This window comes from Zophobas morio, unplaced genomic scaffold, assembly GCF_036711695.1.
Source record: "Zophobas morio isolate AGI-343-1 ecotype UQ-CSIRO unplaced genomic scaffold, CSIRO_AGI_Zmor_V1 ptg000042l, whole genome shotgun sequence".
NCBI lineage: Eukaryota > Metazoa > Arthropoda > Insecta > Coleoptera > Tenebrionidae > Zophobas > Zophobas morio.
Genome location: NW_026972147.1, coordinates 175817 through 192258, shown reverse-complemented (window position 1 = coordinate 192258; position 16442 = coordinate 175817). Strand labels below are relative to the sequence as shown.

Sequence of the window (16442 nt, the reverse complement as noted above, 5' to 3'; positions counted from 1 at the left end):
AAAACTAATTCTATAAATTATTAGTTACTAATTTGTATCAAAAAAGCCGCGCTTGCTTCGCCCCGTACATTGCCTTGTTTAACGATAAACACTTTCCATTCAAATAGCCTTCATAGATTAAATAAAAAATTTCGGGTAAATTACTAATAACTTCACGTCCACATTAGCATGTATATATGAGTTTTCAAAATCAAGTTAAAGCTGAGTTAATTTGTACTGACAAGCAATTACCATTAATATTCTTACCGTTCCTCTCTAGACCATTAGGTTTCATGCTTCCGTAGTAGTCCACTTATGTATCTGTGAGAATCCTCGAAAGCATTTTTTAGGTTTTGTTAAGTCATCCTCTTTCTATAACTTTTCACAGATCTATATTTAGCAAATCTATAACAAAAGACACTAAAAAGGGCAAGGAGATCTTGCAAGCAAAAAGAATAAAAAACTTTTTACCTATACTTCGTCATGATAATATTTTATTAAACAGTTTGAAACGATCATGTCTGAATGGGCTTAATACATAAACAATTGGTTTGAAAAAAATGTATTTTTTTTATTAGGCTTGTTATGTAAAAATCTAACCACTTTCTCGATAAGTAGACCTCGACCTTAAACAATTGGGTTAAAAAAAAATTAAGGAGCCTGCCTGAAAGTTGTTTTTAAATATATTGTAAAGCTGTATAAAAGTAGACACTTTGACTACTCCGTCATTGTGAGTGATAGGAATAAAAAGGAAAAGTAAAAAAGGTTAAAGGGAATGTTCAAGTTGTGTATAAAATGATGTACCTTTATGAGCTTCAGGTGATTAAGGTTAGCCATTTTTGTTTTTAAAAATTTGTTTTATATACTCCCCTATATTTTTTATTATAAAGTTTGTAATTCACATAAGCTGATTTTAGGGAAAATTACACGAAAGTTGTGACTCTTACTGCGCAATATACGTGGACGGGAAAAGAAAAGGAAAATCATCCATTAGAAAAGATACTAAAGAACCTGTGTGGAATCATGCCTGGTTTACTAGCTATAGAACATACTAGTTGAGAGTTTTCTTAATAATAAAAAAAGACATTTATTTCTTATTTATGCACTTTAAGACAACTGCTATTCTATAAAGAAAAGATACTCACTTTTTATATGTTTATAGTGTGATTGTGCTTGAAGGGCGCGATCATGAAGTATTTTTTATTCTCTACTTATATAAATAAGATATCTTTTAAGGGTTTTTTCTATAAAGATTAAAGTTAAGATTAAAGAGAAACGTGCATTTATTAATGAGAAAATTGGACAAGTAATTGTGCCTTTTCCTCCTGAGAAACGTAAACAGAAAGGTTTTGCAGTTATACTAAGAAAAAAAAATTACTTACTTTTTTCTTTATTGAAGCCTTCAAGTTATTACTTAAAGTACATAACTAACCTTTTAAAATCTGCTCTATTTAAACTTAACTTTATATAATTACTTTTTTTTTTGAACACTAGATGTCGTTATGGAATTGGACAATGGAGGAGAAGTAATTTTCAATGCAATATTAACGGAGAAGAGCACTTTTTTAGAAGAAGGTGGTATTCTTATAAAATTTTAACGTGCCAGCGGTTTTCTTGGAGCGTCTTCAGGATTAAATAGATTTGCATTTTGTCATTCTAGTCGCAAAACTACTTTTTATATTAGAATTCTTTGCGGATTGCTTTCAACGTCGAGATTATAGTTAAAGTTAATGATTCTTTAGTAATACTAGTTATAAGTTAGAAAAAGATTTTGTATTTATCACGAATTTTTTTTTAATTTTTTTTTTCGTTCTATCTAAAGCATAGTTCTTTTTTTCTTGCTTATAAAAATATTTCATAGCAACTATTAAAATTTTTTACACTTCATACATCGACTCTTAGAAGTGTGAAGTAAACGCTTGTCTTTTCTATAAACTAATAACTACCAATAATAAATATTCTCTTTTTTTATAAGACGGGGACTACCTGGCAGCCTTGACGATTGGTTTCCAAGTGGTTGTGAAATTCCAAAGTAAAGTATTGAATTGTACCTCTGAAAGATCTATTGTGAGGCTTCGATCCGAACGCAATTATAACAAATACACACTTTGTATGTTTATGAATAGTTTTTCTTTGTTTATTTTTTTCTTTTTCTCGATAAAGGTTCTTCTCTATACAAATCTGATATCAACTTTTTGTTTTAACTTTTTCTGTACATATAGTTCTTCCTAATGAAATAAGAGAACTACGCGCAAAAAAAGACGACCACCTCAAATTTCAATCCTTTGTTATGATCTACGGAGGGAAGTACAAGCGGCGAGTCATCTGTTTTAGAAAACCTGGCGAGAGGGACACCTGCATGAAGGCCATAAGTTGCCTATTGCGCTATTGGAGGGAAAACAAACCAAAAATGGAAGCTTCCACGTGCGTAGCAGGGAGTATTTCTTGTGTTTTTTTAACATATTTATGCCGAGCAAGATGGTTGGCTTATTTGTGGCACAAGTTTGATTTGGATTACTCTGGACACTTACAAGTCGGTGAAGTTCGGAAACTGCTATATCATTTGAGCCTTCGCCTCAATAACGAAGAACTTTGCAAGCTTTTTTATGTTCTTTTCCTGTTTTCTCCTATTTTTATCCATGAGTAACTCTTTGTGGTTACTAGTCGGTGCAAGCAAAAGGCAACCCGCGAAACGATATGGACTTCTTTGAATTTCTGGATATGTTTTCAAAGCTCGAGGAATATAACGAGATCGACACTATTTACTTGGAACACGTGGAAAAAAGAGGTCTTTGGCGGCTCCATTCCCTTCCTCTCCTGTTTTTACACAGCTCTTGTTAGAGTCATTAATGCCTTTGGAGCAATTTCAAAACTTTATGAGGACTGTTCAGAACGAAAATATTTCTGCTACGAAAGTAGCAGAATGGTGCGAGTACTTTAACAAAATAAGTTAACTACTGTATTATTCGGTGTCTGTGTCGTTCTAAATTGATTCCTAACTTTGAAGGCGATCTATACCTTCACTCTCGCTATCCTGTCGTGTTTGCCTCCGACTCCTTCAACGTAGTGTCACAATATTTACTCTGCCGTTCAAGAAATTTTACTATTTTCCTGGCTGTTGCAGCTTTTGACCTTCCGCGCCTTTCTTGAAAGCGAAGAGAACTCTTTATATAGCCCGGCCATGAGGGAATTTTATCAAGATATGGATCAACCATTGAGCTCTTATTATATCGCTTCCTCTCACAACACGTTACCGATTATTATTATTATTATTATTATTATTATTATTATTATTATTATTATTATTATTATTATTATTATTATTATTACTGTCGACTCTATAACGCATCTTTAAGTATCTTTTTATTTGACTGTACTGATCATAAAAGTTATCTTCTGGAAAACCAATTTCGGGGTCAATCCAGTGTGGAAGGCTACATCAGGGCACTTCGGAGCGGCTGCCGTTGCGTCGAACGTATATGTGCTCCTGCATAAGTTTTATTATTAGCGCATTTTCAAGATTATTTATATATTATTTAATAATAATAATAAACACCGTCCTGCTTATGTATAAGTGGACTGCTGGGACGGCCCGAATAATGAGCCAATCATTTATCATGGCTATACTTTGACCAGTAAAATTTTGTTTAAAGAAGCTCTTGTGGCCATTCAAGAAAACGCTTTTGTTGCTTCTCCGTAAGTTGACTGTCTGCTCTTCATTTTTAATAGCTGAACTTTCTTTTTCCTTTTTTCAGATATCCCGTTATATTGTCTTTCGAGAATCACTGCTCGTACGAACAACAGCTGAAAATGGCGGCTTACGTAAAAGAGATTATCGGTATTTTCTTGTTCTCTGCGGTACCAGCGCAGCTAAATGCTATGAATATTAGGAGACTTGCTTTATTGTACCCCCCCAGACGAATATTTATCACTACCTTCGCCGGAATTTTTTAAGGGGAAAATTTTCATCAAAGTAACTTTACTATCTTCTTGAAGACATTCTTCTATACTTTTTTTTTCTCAAGGGGAAACGGCTTGAACCCAACGGAACTGAGGATGAAAGTGACGAAGAGGTTAAAGTACAACAGAGAAGTGTAAGAAATTCAACGCTGTTGCTCAACTTTATTATTCAGGACAAGCCGCCGCCGCCGCCTGCCTTGGCTCCAGAATTGTCCAATCTGGTCACGCATTTTGTTAGCAAAAAATTTAAAAATTTTAACATGAGGTCTCAATTTTCGCGCAATTTTTGTTCATCGTTATCACTATATTTCTTAATTAGTAAAAAGGAAGGAAAGTGCACAGAAATTTCCTCTTTTTCAGAGGCGAAAGCGGCGGATATGGCAGCGAATCAGAAGCAGGAGGTAACACTTTTGCGTTGGCTATTCAAAGATTTTGCCACTTCACCAATCGCCCCACTGCAGTGGATTGAGTACAACATCCGCCAAATGAGTCGTGTCTACCCTTCCGGCAATCGCGTGGGTTCCTCCAACTACGACCCAACCATGGCCTTCAACTGCGGCGCGCAGGTCAGTAACGCATGTTCCCGGAAACTGTTTAACGACTGTTTTATAATAGATTGTAGCTTTGAACTATCAAACGGGTGATAGAGGGATGCAGCTCCTCCGAGGCCTCACATATATATAAATTTGTATCAATTTTGATAAAGTTAAAACAGAATTTAATGATTGTTGGGTAAAGAAACTAATATTATTTGGTAGGTTTGTTTAAAATGAATGGAGGATGTGGCTATGTTTTGAAGCCCGACTTTTTAAGAACGCATCCGACGCCTCCAATGAACGGGAAAGTTTACTTAGAAATCGAGGTTTGCAATTTTTTTTATTACTCCTCCCCTGCAGAGAGCCAATGTAAACTACACACGAGGCAGTTTTTATAGCGGGCAAACTAATTTTTAGCGTGGGGTTTCAAATGCGCCAACTTTTGTGCATTTTTTTGCAAACTTGGAGTAATAGTACAAAAGTTATTGTAACCATGCATCTTCCATTCGTATGGTTCTGGGTTGCCCTCTAATCCGCTTTTTATGGGCTTCTAGAAGTAGAAGGTTGTCACTATAAATCCGCATCATGCATGCGCTCAGTATACTTTTACTTCCCTTTTAATAAATGAGTTATAGAGTACACATAACCTCTTAAAACTTAGATTATTTCGGCCAATCGAATACCCAAACAAAAGGGGAACCACCGAAAGACACCCATAAGCCCGCTAATCGAGGCAACTGCATTTATATTTCACTATTATCATCAAATTAATATCATAAATAGCTTGAAATTGCTGGAGTTACTCCACGACGCTCTTTTAAAACTGGCGTTTGCCCAACCAATGGCTTTAATCCGGTCTTTAGGTAACTAATAAGCTACTTTACAGCTCGCCATATGACCATACTGGAAAATAGTTTTCCATGGGCCACAACGAACTTTAGTATACCTTTAAGTTAGTCATGTTCTTGTCATTGCAATCAACGTAATGAATTTTAAGTGTTCACATATTCATTTTTATAAAAACACATCAGCTTTTAATATAGTTATTCTTCTGATAAGTTAACACAAAATACTTTATTATTATCTGTTCGCGTAAAATTTTAATAATCAGTTTAATTCGTTTTGCTAAAAAGTAGACACTAACATCGGAAAACTTCTGACTATTAAAGGTTTTCTTAATAAAGTAGTAAATTCTAAATCAGTTGTTCAGCTTAGCAATGCAACTACCTTGATACACACCACTTTTAATGTGGTACTTTTGCAGAAACACCGGTACATTTGTATTTACGCTCGTCGAATGGGAGTGCGGGATGGCGAGATTTATGGTACTAGACAGCTCAAACGGTGTGTGCTCTAGCCCCTGATGGTTTCGATACCATCAAAGCATAACAGTATTTTTTTAAGGAAACGAAGAGTTTATAGCCTCTTCAGTGGTGCCGCTCAAAGCCATGCGTGAGGGCATCCGCTCAGGTTTTACTTCATAACCCGTACTGTATCAAAAAGTTATTCTTCAACTCATTACTTTTTCATACAGTCCAACTAGACTTTGGAGATGGACTCCCGATCTTACGAGCAAACTTGATTGTACGGACCTCTGTTAATTATGATAATAAATAGAAATAATATTTGCTTCAGGTTTTTACGTTAAACAATTTTTAATAGTTATAATGGAAACTTTAATTTAAATTTTTAAAATGAAATCGCGGTTCTTATAAAAATGTTACCGTAAGAGCATATTTTTGCCTTTTAAGCATTTTGGCATTGGAGTCTGTTTAGAAAATTTTCGTGAGATAAAAAAAATGTTTATCCACCTAACCGCTCTTTTGGTTTATTTCGGTTCAGCTTAAGATTTTTAATACCTTTGAGGTAGTATCAAAAAGATATTAGATCGACTAATCTAAACAATTTTCAACTCTTTAAGTTACCTTTTCTCATTCTTGCGGTACGGAAAAAAAATCTCTCACACCACGTGCTTGTCTGCGTTGTATTCCACGTGAGAATGCACATGTTGGCTTTGAAAGTCCCTTTTTCCTTCCTCATCCTACCTTTACAAGTATAAGGTGTGATTACTTTTTTAATAGCGGAGTTCACTTGCCATAAGAAACTAAAAACTCATCTTTTCTAGGCGCCAACCGAAATATGCTTTCAAAAAGAGTAAATGAGTAAATGTGTATATCATAGTGTACAGTTACCTATACGTCGGTGCCCTTAACTAAAAGAGGTTTAGAAAATGTATATAAGTAATTATATTTCGACGCTATAACAGTTAGATAATTATTAACTTTAATGATATTTACTGTGGCGGTGACGTTAATTTGGTGGAAGTTTTCATTGTGCTTAAATAGACAAAAAAATAATTAGATTTGGCTTTTATTATTCCCTTAGTATGGTATAAAAAATCAAATTACTTGTTATCTTAATAAAAATGAAGGGCACAATATAGACCCAACTAGTATTTTTTATGACTGCTGCTGCTACTTCAACATCCCGTCATAATTAAAAAGAAGAGCGTGGATTTTGCCAGCCACAGATCTTCCCACTGGTCTATCTGTCCCCTTTTCGGCCCGTTTAACCTGTTTATTTGCAAAAAAATAAATAAAACTAAAATTTGCTTCCAATTTTTTAAGAGCACCCTAGTGTTGGCAATCAAAGAGATTCTTTGCGCCTCATCGGGCAGCATTTTACACTCCTGGAGGAATACTTCGTAAGAAGACCCCAAAAATCTGCATTCAAACTGTTGCTTACCTGATATAGTCGTTTGTAACTCTGAAATCGATCTACAATCGCACGAGCAACGCCTGTTAAAAAAAAATGCTCGTACTTGTCTAAGTCAGATAACGTTTTGCACAGTACTCTCGCTAATGCTGGTGAGCGTACAGAGCTGCTTATGAAATATTTCTTGGGAAGTCGTTGCTTTACTAATTCCTGACGAGATTAAGTATAAGTGGGGAGCAACACTTTTGAGAGAAAGTAAGGTAACCTCGACTAAAATTGTACAAATCCCTATTGTTATCCCTCTCAAAATTATATAACTTTTATTAAAGTAAAAGGAGTGGTTTATGCTAGTAGCTAGTAACTTTGATGAGTCACGTGCCAGTACACTGCAGTAAGCTTCAATAAAGCAATTGGTTTCGTGCGGATCCTTAAAGTATGATAAATAATTATCTTTTAAGCGTTTCCATAATAATTTTAAAAAATTAAACAAAGTAATTAAATAAAACAAAATGAAGTGTAAGTAGTCGGAAGCAAGCACTTTTGTTATCCAGTACTGCACGTTGCAAAACTGCAAATCCAGCAGAGTACTTTTGATGATCTCCGCTGGATCCACAGAAGAGAACATATCCTTTTTTTAATATTAAATTATTGAAGGCAACCTAAATTTAAAGCAAAACTGTACCGTACGGGCCACAGCATCTGGTTTTCTGGTTTTGGTAAAAACTGAATCCGCACCTTATAAGTTGTAATAATTAGTTTAAGGTGATCCCTTTATAAATTAAATTTGATTTTTAAAACATTTAGGAATCTATCAATATTAGGTAGCGAGTTTGCCGTACTGTTAAGGTAATGAAGCAAACAAAGAAAAAGATATATTTCACGTTAGTTGAAATCAGAAAAACCTTCAAATATTATAGAAATGCTTTTTCCTGCATTTTCTTCGTAAATTCTTTTAAATAAATAGTAAAGGAAGGTGAAGGACAATAAGGCAAAATAATAATAGAACCTATTCAAAAAAGCGTGAAAAGCGGACCGTTCGACTAAAGAAACGAATTTAATGCCCTTCATAACGTAAAGTACTTGATCCAAATAAATCTATAATAATCTAATCATAAAAGTCGCGCTTATATGAACAGGTGAAAATCTGAAAATCTAAACAAGTTTACTAAATTAATTTTTAAAAAATCTTCAATGACCTTGGGATTAACTTTACCGATAGAAGGAGTTTCCGCAGCAACAACTTCTTTATTATATACGAAAAAGATTAAAATTCGATATAAACTTATAGCTTAGTATATCTAAGTTCATAATAAAAGTGTATAAAAACAATATAAATTAATTTCAAACAGGCACTACAAATGTGCTCTTGAGCTTTATATATAAACTACATAACTTATAGAACGTGAAAGAAATTTTTAGAAAAAATAAAGTCAATACTATTAAGAATCAAAACTTAAGTTTTTTATACCGCAATTCTTAGAATTTTCCTCTTTATGATCCGTCAAGGTCTTTTCCCTTGTTCAACAACATTAATTCTACAAGTATAAATATAATAATAAATATAAATAACCAACCAGGTAATATAATAGTCCACAATGCTGATTTCCTTTCCATCTGTAACTACCGCAAAACAGCCCAATTCGCTTAGGTTATTTATGAGTTCACTCAAAGCTTCCTTAAAAATTTTTATAACCGGTAAATTAATTAGAAAAGAAGTCAGAGTTGTACTAATCGACTTATTTTTAAATTTAGGCTAAAAAACCTCCAAATTCTTTAGGCGAGCGGGAAACCTTATCTAAACTGGAGTTTGCAAGAACTATACTACTTAAAACAAACTCAGCAAATTTTGTAGTAAACTGATTTAGACGCAATGAAAGCATATAAGTTGTAAGTTTTCGTTAAACTAAAAAAGATCTCTTTATAAAGAAATCTAACGTATACCTAAACAAAGTAAACACTAAATTATGTAGTTAACCTTTTTTATTGCACAGGTTGTTATAAAGCAGCTCAAAGAGGCAAGTCCCTCGGAGGTACTCGCTTTTTTGCCAGGTTTTTTTTTAAACTTATAGAAAAATAGAACTGAGAAAAAGCTAAGAGAAGTTTTACAATAAGTGAATATACAATCCTATTGTCAAAGTCATAACAAAAAAAAAGATATAAGGTAGGCCAAGTCTTTTTAATATTTTTCATTATTGTTAATAATGTTTAAAACCTTTAAATCGTCACTCTGTGGTTAAAGACAAAAAATAGTGCAAGTAGTAAATTTATTTATAACATAGTCTTCACCTTTTCATCTTTAAAAGTTTTCTTTTTTTCTTTGTAAAAAGCGGTGAGTGTAGCTTGTGTACTCTTTTTTCTTTGGCTTTCTTTTGAAAGTGGCGAGCTCATAACAGTAATAACACTTTCATTATTACTTTTAGGAACAGGAGTTAGGCCATAATTATTAATTTTTGTTATAGGGGGAGGAGAATCAATAGTAGATTCATAGTTCAAAACTTTAGTCTTACACTCCGAAGGGCTACTGTTATCATCGTCACTGTCTACAATTAAATAGGAACATTCTTGAACACAACTACTACTGAATTCGCATAGTCTTTGGAGGTAAGAATTTTTTCCGGTCACTATTTCCGTTTGAAAATTATCCATGTTTGCAATTCCAGAAAGATCATCAAGTTGCCATGGTGTTGTTATCCATATTACCTGTAAGCACCAAACGTCTACTAAAATAAAATTTACTACTTCACAAAGGCACGCTATTAGAAGCTAAGCGTTGTGATAACTAGTTCATGAGGTGAAGGATGCCAAAATTCGGTTAGAAATGACATATACCCTCAAATTACATTATTGTTTTGAACTAAGTTTTTTTCGCGTTGGACTTAAACCCCGAACTTAGCTTCCAACCGATATGCTATGAGTGTGTCACGCGGACGGCGGTTTTGTGTACCCCTCCATGGTGGTAGTAAGTTCTTCCGTTGAAAGACAAAGTATGCGTTCGTAAAAGGCGACGACAAATTTTAGAGGATGGTACTCAATTGCACAAACTGTAGTTCGTAAAAAAGTGGGGTTTCATTGCGCACCAACCACGGCTGGTTAAAAGGCGCAGCAATTTATTTAGTCGCATTTGAAGCGAGGTCGCTATTGCTGATAATTCCTTTGACCCTGCAGCAAATGCATAAATCATAATCGGTCGAATGCACGACACCAACAGCCTTCTCTTATTGCGTAACGAAAAACTTCATTTGCTGCATAATCGATATAGCGTCTGGGTCGCTGCCTTAAGCTTAGCGATCATGTGATTAACATGCGGCGCCATGACTCTTAGAACCTGTCACTTAAGGGTCCTAGGAATTTCTATACACTTTCAAAGTCAAGGGTAATGGCAGCGAATGCCTTTATTTGTTATAAGATGAGCCTTGAACTTTACTGCGTTAATAGAGAAGTCTCAAGACGATACCAACTAGCTAGCACGTCGAACTAAAATTGTAGGTACTGACTTAGCAAAATGGGCATCTTTGACGACGAATAAATTCTTATCATCGCGGAAAGAACGAACCGGGTTAGGGGATTGACTATAACAAAAGTTGTATACGTAATTCATTGACCGAAAATGGTAGCTAAGACCTTGAGACTACGCGCAATACTAACCACTGAGTTACGAACAATAAAGTACGTATACAACTTTTGTTAGACTGGCAAAGGCCTGTCGCTCATATAGAGCGCCAATAGCGGCAATGGCAGAAGAGAGCCTAGCGGGACTCCCGCTGCGACGGCAAGGTGCTACGCCCCTCCGCGCCTAAAAGACTAGGCCATTTAGTTACAAATTGAGTCTCGAAGGTCACACGGGATTGGTAGACTGGAGCAGTTAAAGTCTTCTCAACTCGAGAAGGTCAGACTTTTTTAAAATTGAAGACTGGCGGGTTCATATCCGCCTTTAAACAATTTAGTATGGCTGCTTTAGCTATTTCACTATCTGCCGAAAAAAGGCCCTTGGGTAACATCACGACTACCGCTATTTTTCATCGCACCTTGTAAAAAAACGAAGACCATCATAAAGATGATACTTAGTCACCTCCGGCATTTGTTTTAACATCATTTTGGTATTATTTTCAGAACGGGACACTTTTTGCCTCGATAGTGCTTTGGCTATTATTTCTCCTGTGGTAGGACAGCTCCGGAAATTAGTTGTATTAGTCGAGATAAAACTTGGCACAAAGGTAGCGTTACTGAGTTTTGAGGAAATAACTAGTGAACACTGGGCAGCGAAATGATCAGCAAAGAGTTAACTTTAAGTGTATATCCGCGAATCCTATCTCGCTTAACGAACTTTTAGAGAAAGCGAGACCGTGCTCACTAACCTCCGACACCGTTCAGTTAGTTATCCCATTAGCCGTTTAATGTGTTCCGCTTTATCTGGTGGGCTAATGATGGCGGTTTAGCACCAGTTTGTCTTAATCGCGTTTGTGATACAACTGGGCACATGTTATTACCTCGATCTCTTGTGCCTGATATAAAACTCCTCGATCCCTGCTATATTTCTCATAGTAAAGCGAGTCTTGAGTCTCTTTTTATAAAATCTTGGTTTTGGCTTTAACCTTCTTGTTCTAATTTCTTTCACAGTTTTTTTTGGTCTAATTTTTTACTCTTTTTTATATATTATTATTTCGTTCATAAAAAAATGTACTTGATAGCCTATTTTACACTCATTCTTTTTTTTTTTGGCACACGCTTATTATCTTCATAGAATTCTAACGACTTTTTAGCCGTATCATTGAAAGGCAAGTCCACATGGAGCGGTACGTAACTGTACGTATCGTCGTTGCGGGTATGCAAGCTTGAACGCTCGAAGGCGGCAACAGCGTTGACCAGTAAAGCGGAAGTTCCCTATAATGCCGGGAACGACAGGTGTACTTTCTCATTCCCTTCTGTAAATTTGCTTTGGTACATATAAGTTCGGGGGAATGTTTTTAACGCTTCTTTTTCGTTGCCTATTTGAGCAGGACAGGCATGTAGCCCTATGGCAGTTTCTCCGCATCTCAATAACTGTTAAAAGGCATATTCCTTTTGGGAAGGCGATATATAGCACGTAGCACGTCATATGCCTCCGACTTCCTCAACATGGGTGTCGGACACTGCGATCTTAGGACTTTCAGCTGAGCTTTTCAGCCTAGAACACAAGGATACAGCCGTTGCTCTTCGTGACCGGCTATTTTACGCAGGTTGTTGGCATTTAAAATCTCTGTATAGAACAACTGAAAAAGACGTAAATGATTTGCCTGGCGATTTATAAATTAGCGATTAAAGTCGTCGGCCAATGTCTAATGAATAAATAACCCTGCTTTTTTAAAAAAATTCTAATTATAAAATTAAAAATTAATCCAGCCCAACTGTCTTTTGTCCCTTCCATGGAGCTTGCTATTTATTTTCATTAGGTTTCTGAAAATAGTTCCTACCAAAAACGATCAAGTTGTAAAAATCGCTTTGATAATTTTTTGCCACATTAATTATAGGAATATCCGAAAAAAAATTGTTATACGGGCAAAGAGCAAAGAAAAAGAGAGGGAAGTAAATTTTGTGGTCAGGCTATGTAATAAAAGGATTCTGTCTAGAATTATCGTTATGTGAGCGATGAAAAAATTATTGTTTAAACTTATAAGCACTGTTTTCAAGTAAACCTCCACTTGCTAATACTTTTAGCGAACACGAGTGCATACAAGTTTGGTACTACTGCTGAAGTTTCACTCTTTTTGTTTATATAACATGCTTCGAGTTCCTGAAAAAGAAGACTCGGTCGGAGAAAATCCGGTAGTTTTTGTATCCCGCTTTCGTTACTTAGATTATTGCTCCATTTGCGGAGAGTACGGTCATAAAACTATTCAATGTAGACCAAGTAAAAATCTTTATAAAAGATAAAATGTTATCGTACGCTTTTTTATAAATATTTAAAGCTAATTTTCCCTTTTTTGTAATTTTTATTTTGTAGAAAAAAGTTACCGAAAAAAATCGGAAGATCTCTGGCTACCAAACTCTGTAATTTTAATTTTACATTGCACATAGTGACTGAGTCTTATATCTGCAGCTACAGCATTTACTTTCGCTTATCAACCAGTGTGTTCACTCGAGAATGCTAGCTAACGGTAGGTATGATATGGAACTTATGTGGGGGCCTTCCATTTTACTAGCAGCTGGTAGTTTTAAGCTTTTGTTTGTATTTTTAATTTACCTATCTTTAACTAATAAATTTTCCAGGTTTTATTGTCCAAGAGATTTGTCGAGAGAAAGTAAAAGCCAAAGCTCAAGAACTTTCTTTTACAAGAAATCCTGTATATCCTCAATATTTTTATCATACGTTGGAAGGCAAAGAAGAGACAGTAGGTAATAATAACGCTAAGGATGAAGAAATTGTCGGCACCGCTGTTTTAGTAAAAAAATTCAAAAACAGTGTAAGACGAGTTTGTGATACTTGTCGGAAGCGTAAAAAAGTACTATGCTTGTTTTAACTCTGAATACTCGTACTCACCTAAATAATTAAGTTAGTAATCTTTTTATATTTTCCTTTGAAAATATTTGTTCACAAAAACTTGTGTTCCATAATGTAAACTTAAAATCAAAGCTTAAATATTTATTAAGGCTTGCGGTCTTATTGATCCCACAAGAGCAAATGAATTATGTGAAGCATTTCAGCGGACGCGTGGAGACGAACCCTAACTTTATTTGTTATAACAAATTGAAATCTTTACTCCGATGGCAATTTTATAAAATCTCGCTTTGTTTTAAATCTTTTTGGTTACTTTGGAGATCTTTATAATAAAGAGATGTTAAAAAAATATTTAGCGCTGTAAATCGCAAATTTTTTCTGATGTACGTCATTCACTTCTGATCGAACGTAATCTACCATCCGAACCCCCCTCCCCCAGTTGACAGTTTTTCTAATTTACTTGAGTATGAAAGCATCGGTTGGTTTGATAAAAATCACTGAGTTTGCTTCGCTGCAACATATAAGCATAGTGCCTGGCGCAATAGCTGCTCTGCAGTAGTAAGCTTTACTGACCTGAAATTGTCCCAATACAATTTTAACTCACCAAAAGTAACGCACCTCGTATCATTTATCTAGTATAAAATAAACTTTTTTATCTTAACAAAAGCTCCCTTCGGGTTACTCAAAAAGATATGAAAACTTTAAGCTAGATCACTTTTTATAGTAGCAGAAACAAGAAGTCGGTAGTTCAAGCCTCTTTAGCATCACTAGAACTGTGAATATAGTATAAACCATCAAACATTTAAAGTTCGAGTGAAGAAAGTGGTTATACAGTGCTGTTTATCGATTAATTAAAAACAAAAAAAAATCATTAGCGCTACTACGTAGCCAGTTCCTAAATAAAAGTTTTTAAGGGAAGGAACTCACTTCCCTTCATTCTATATACTAGTGAACAATTACTTATCATCTACTGTGAAACCAAGATAAACTAAAAAAATTAAATTGCTAGGATGATAGCCCCAGCTGTTAATTAGGTAATTTCCTTGTTAAAGTTTTCCTAAAGTTCTATCAAAGTGGATAAAAGAATAATAGAAAGAAACACTGAAATTTATATAATTATAAAACAAAGGAAAGTTAAACATTTTCTACATCTTGCTAAGTCATATAAAAACTAAAGTAAATTACGCCTCAGCGTAGCTAATACTCCAAGGCAACTCTGACTGTACCAAGAAATTATAATTGACAAATGCATGACTTGAGCATAAATAGAGGTTTAAGCAAAAGAGTAGTACTTGAAAGTCACGTGTAGCTATGTTTGCTTAGCCCTTTTGTTTATATTATTAAAACTTTTACTCTTTTTATTTTAGCATTCTTCTTTGGACTCTTATAATGGGCGGCTTTTTCTGCAAGAGTATTTCTTTAAAACCTTCCTATAATTCTTTAGATATAAGGCATATTGAAGATAACGCCACTGTTTACTATAATAATCAAGAAAAAGGGACCGGATGCTTGATGGTGAAAGAGAGGTTTTCATTGTTTGTTTGATTGTAATAGTCCTGTTTTGCCTGCTTTACTTTTAAAAACCAATTAAGAAACTGCTTTATAGGAATAACAATATTTGGTGAATTTTTGTATCGTTTATAAATCTTTCGTTTTACCACTTTTGAATTACTGAAACTTATTTGTGCTTTTAACTGTTGAAATCTTTTTTAGTTCTCTCACCTGGTGGTCAGAAAGTTCTCAAATTGGATTTGAGCTTGATTATCCTTTAATTATGTGTCACGCTATTTGTTCAGATAATCTTTCGTTTATGCCCACTCCTTGTCTTTTCTGCCAACTAGATTCGGAGGGAACTTATGAATTCGTAAATAAAATCTTAATTACCAAAAAAATATTTATTCTTCGTGTTCCATTAAATTTTAAAATGTACGTTTGCCTGTGTGCATAGCTCCCAAGACATCTGGAAATTTTTTTTATTTAATTTAAATTATAATATAGTATTTATTATTGCAAAAAATTTATTTTTATTGCTTTTTTTTTTTATTGGCTTATCTTTATTAGGTTTATTCCCCTGCCAGATTTTTATTTATATTTTTTAAATAATTTTTTTTACCTATAATATAATTTTTTTATGTTAATATTATAAATTAAAAAAAAGAATTTCCTGAATTATTAAATTTTAGTAAAAATATGTTTTATGTTTGTTCTTCTATTAATATTAATAATATATAATCTTAAAGTTAACTATTTTTTCGTATATGTTTAATATATCCCTATAGCTATTTATTTACATATAAATATATGACTATACTTATATTTACAGTTTTAAATGATAATAGTTTAATTCCACCTTTGATGACTCTGAAAATAATACTCACGAACTTATAATTGTCCCAGAGAATAAAGATTCTCGTAACACTAACTTTGAATTCATAATTTATTTTTTAATGTTATATTATTTCAGTTCAAAATATTTTTGAGGCTATTTCGGCCTGCCAACCACTTCATCCTGTTAAAGAAGAAAGTTAGTTAATTATCAGTACTATTATAATAATTTTAATTATTACGATATTTATATCTGCTTGTTTTAGACGCCACTCTCTTTTCGCAAGAAGAGCATATTATAAACCATATAAACCCATTTTTTCAAGTCCCTGACACCTCTCAGATAGAACTAGATGCCCTTGATGAAGAAGGGAAGTATGACGATGCCGATTGATATATATATAATTAAATTTTTTTAAGCAAGTTTAGTTTAATTATTGCAATTTAATTAA

The 16442-nt window shown here is 34.1% G+C and overlaps 4 protein-coding genes across 8 annotated transcripts; 3 read left to right on the top strand and 1 right to left on the bottom strand.

The window, feature by feature from the left end:
• The first annotated feature begins 650 nt into the window (after positions 1 to 650).
• Positions 651 to 6092, top strand: LOC135141087 (1-phosphatidylinositol 4,5-bisphosphate phosphodiesterase delta-4-like). The gene is made up of 27 exons (XM_064071939.1): positions 651 to 807; positions 897 to 1009; positions 1142 to 1172; positions 1232 to 1325; positions 1474 to 1554; positions 1955 to 2089; positions 2202 to 2403; positions 2458 to 2587; positions 2644 to 2767; positions 2821 to 2928; positions 2987 to 3042; positions 3104 to 3228; positions 3369 to 3454; positions 3555 to 3675; positions 3735 to 3817; positions 3870 to 3952; positions 4005 to 4058; positions 4113 to 4204; positions 4259 to 4340; positions 4401 to 4505; positions 4555 to 4606; positions 4698 to 4801; positions 5137 to 5208; positions 5259 to 5338; positions 5740 to 5819; positions 5880 to 5945; positions 6010 to 6092. Exons 1-27 carry the CDS (start codon positions 775 to 777, stop codon positions 6090 to 6092), a joined length of 2475 nt encoding a protein of 824 aa, XP_063928009.1. The 5' UTR covers positions 651 to 774.
• A 426-nt stretch (positions 6093 to 6518) lies between these two features.
• On the bottom strand, positions 6519 to 9953 carry LOC135141128 (uncharacterized). Of its 5 annotated transcripts, XR_010282323.1 has the most exons (19): positions 9477 to 9953; positions 9403 to 9417; positions 9166 to 9252; positions 8765 to 8865; positions 8659 to 8705; positions 8387 to 8433; positions 8197 to 8285; positions 8093 to 8139; positions 7873 to 7925; positions 7729 to 7818; positions 7553 to 7617; positions 7456 to 7490; positions 7329 to 7400; positions 7221 to 7273; positions 7108 to 7164; positions 6926 to 7048; positions 6758 to 6811; positions 6668 to 6687; positions 6519 to 6617 (listed from the first exon to the last, which is right to left on the bottom strand). XR_010282323.1 is itself a non-coding variant. In XM_064071988.1 (16 exons), exons 1-16 carry the CDS (start codon positions 9834 to 9836, stop codon positions 6950 to 6952), a joined length of 1317 nt encoding a protein of 438 aa, XP_063928058.1. In that variant the 5' UTR covers positions 9837 to 9953; the 3' UTR covers positions 6862 to 6949. The 5 variants fall into 5 exon arrangements, 4 of the variants coding, with proteins under 4 accessions (XP_063928058.1, XP_063928059.1, XP_063928060.1 ...); XM_064071988.1 differs by lacking the exons at positions 6519 to 6617; positions 6668 to 6687; positions 6758 to 6811 and having other exon boundaries at positions 6862 to 7048; XM_064071989.1 differs by lacking the exons at positions 6519 to 6617; positions 6668 to 6687; positions 6758 to 6811 and having other exon boundaries at positions 6862 to 7048; positions 8387 to 8430.
• A 2998-nt stretch (positions 9954 to 12951) lies between these two features.
• LOC135141136 (uncharacterized) lies at positions 12952 to 13965 on the top strand. The gene is made up of 5 exons (XM_064071997.1): positions 12952 to 13077; positions 13171 to 13217; positions 13267 to 13375; positions 13437 to 13669; positions 13818 to 13965. The coding sequence occupies exons 3-5, from the start codon at positions 13312 to 13314 to the stop codon at positions 13893 to 13895; spliced, it is 375 nt and encodes a 124-aa protein (XP_063928067.1). The 5' UTR covers positions 12952 to 13077; positions 13171 to 13217; positions 13267 to 13311; the 3' UTR covers positions 13896 to 13965.
• Positions 13966 to 15059: 1094 nt separating this feature from the next.
• LOC135141149 (uncharacterized) lies at positions 15060 to 16393 on the top strand. The gene is made up of 5 exons (XM_064072003.1): positions 15060 to 15191; positions 15379 to 15529; positions 16005 to 16077; positions 16130 to 16189; positions 16257 to 16393. Exons 1-5 carry the CDS (start codon positions 15178 to 15180, stop codon positions 16382 to 16384), a joined length of 426 nt encoding a protein of 141 aa, XP_063928073.1. The 5' UTR covers positions 15060 to 15177; the 3' UTR covers positions 16385 to 16393.
• The last annotated feature ends 49 nt before the right edge of the window (positions 16394 to 16442 follow it).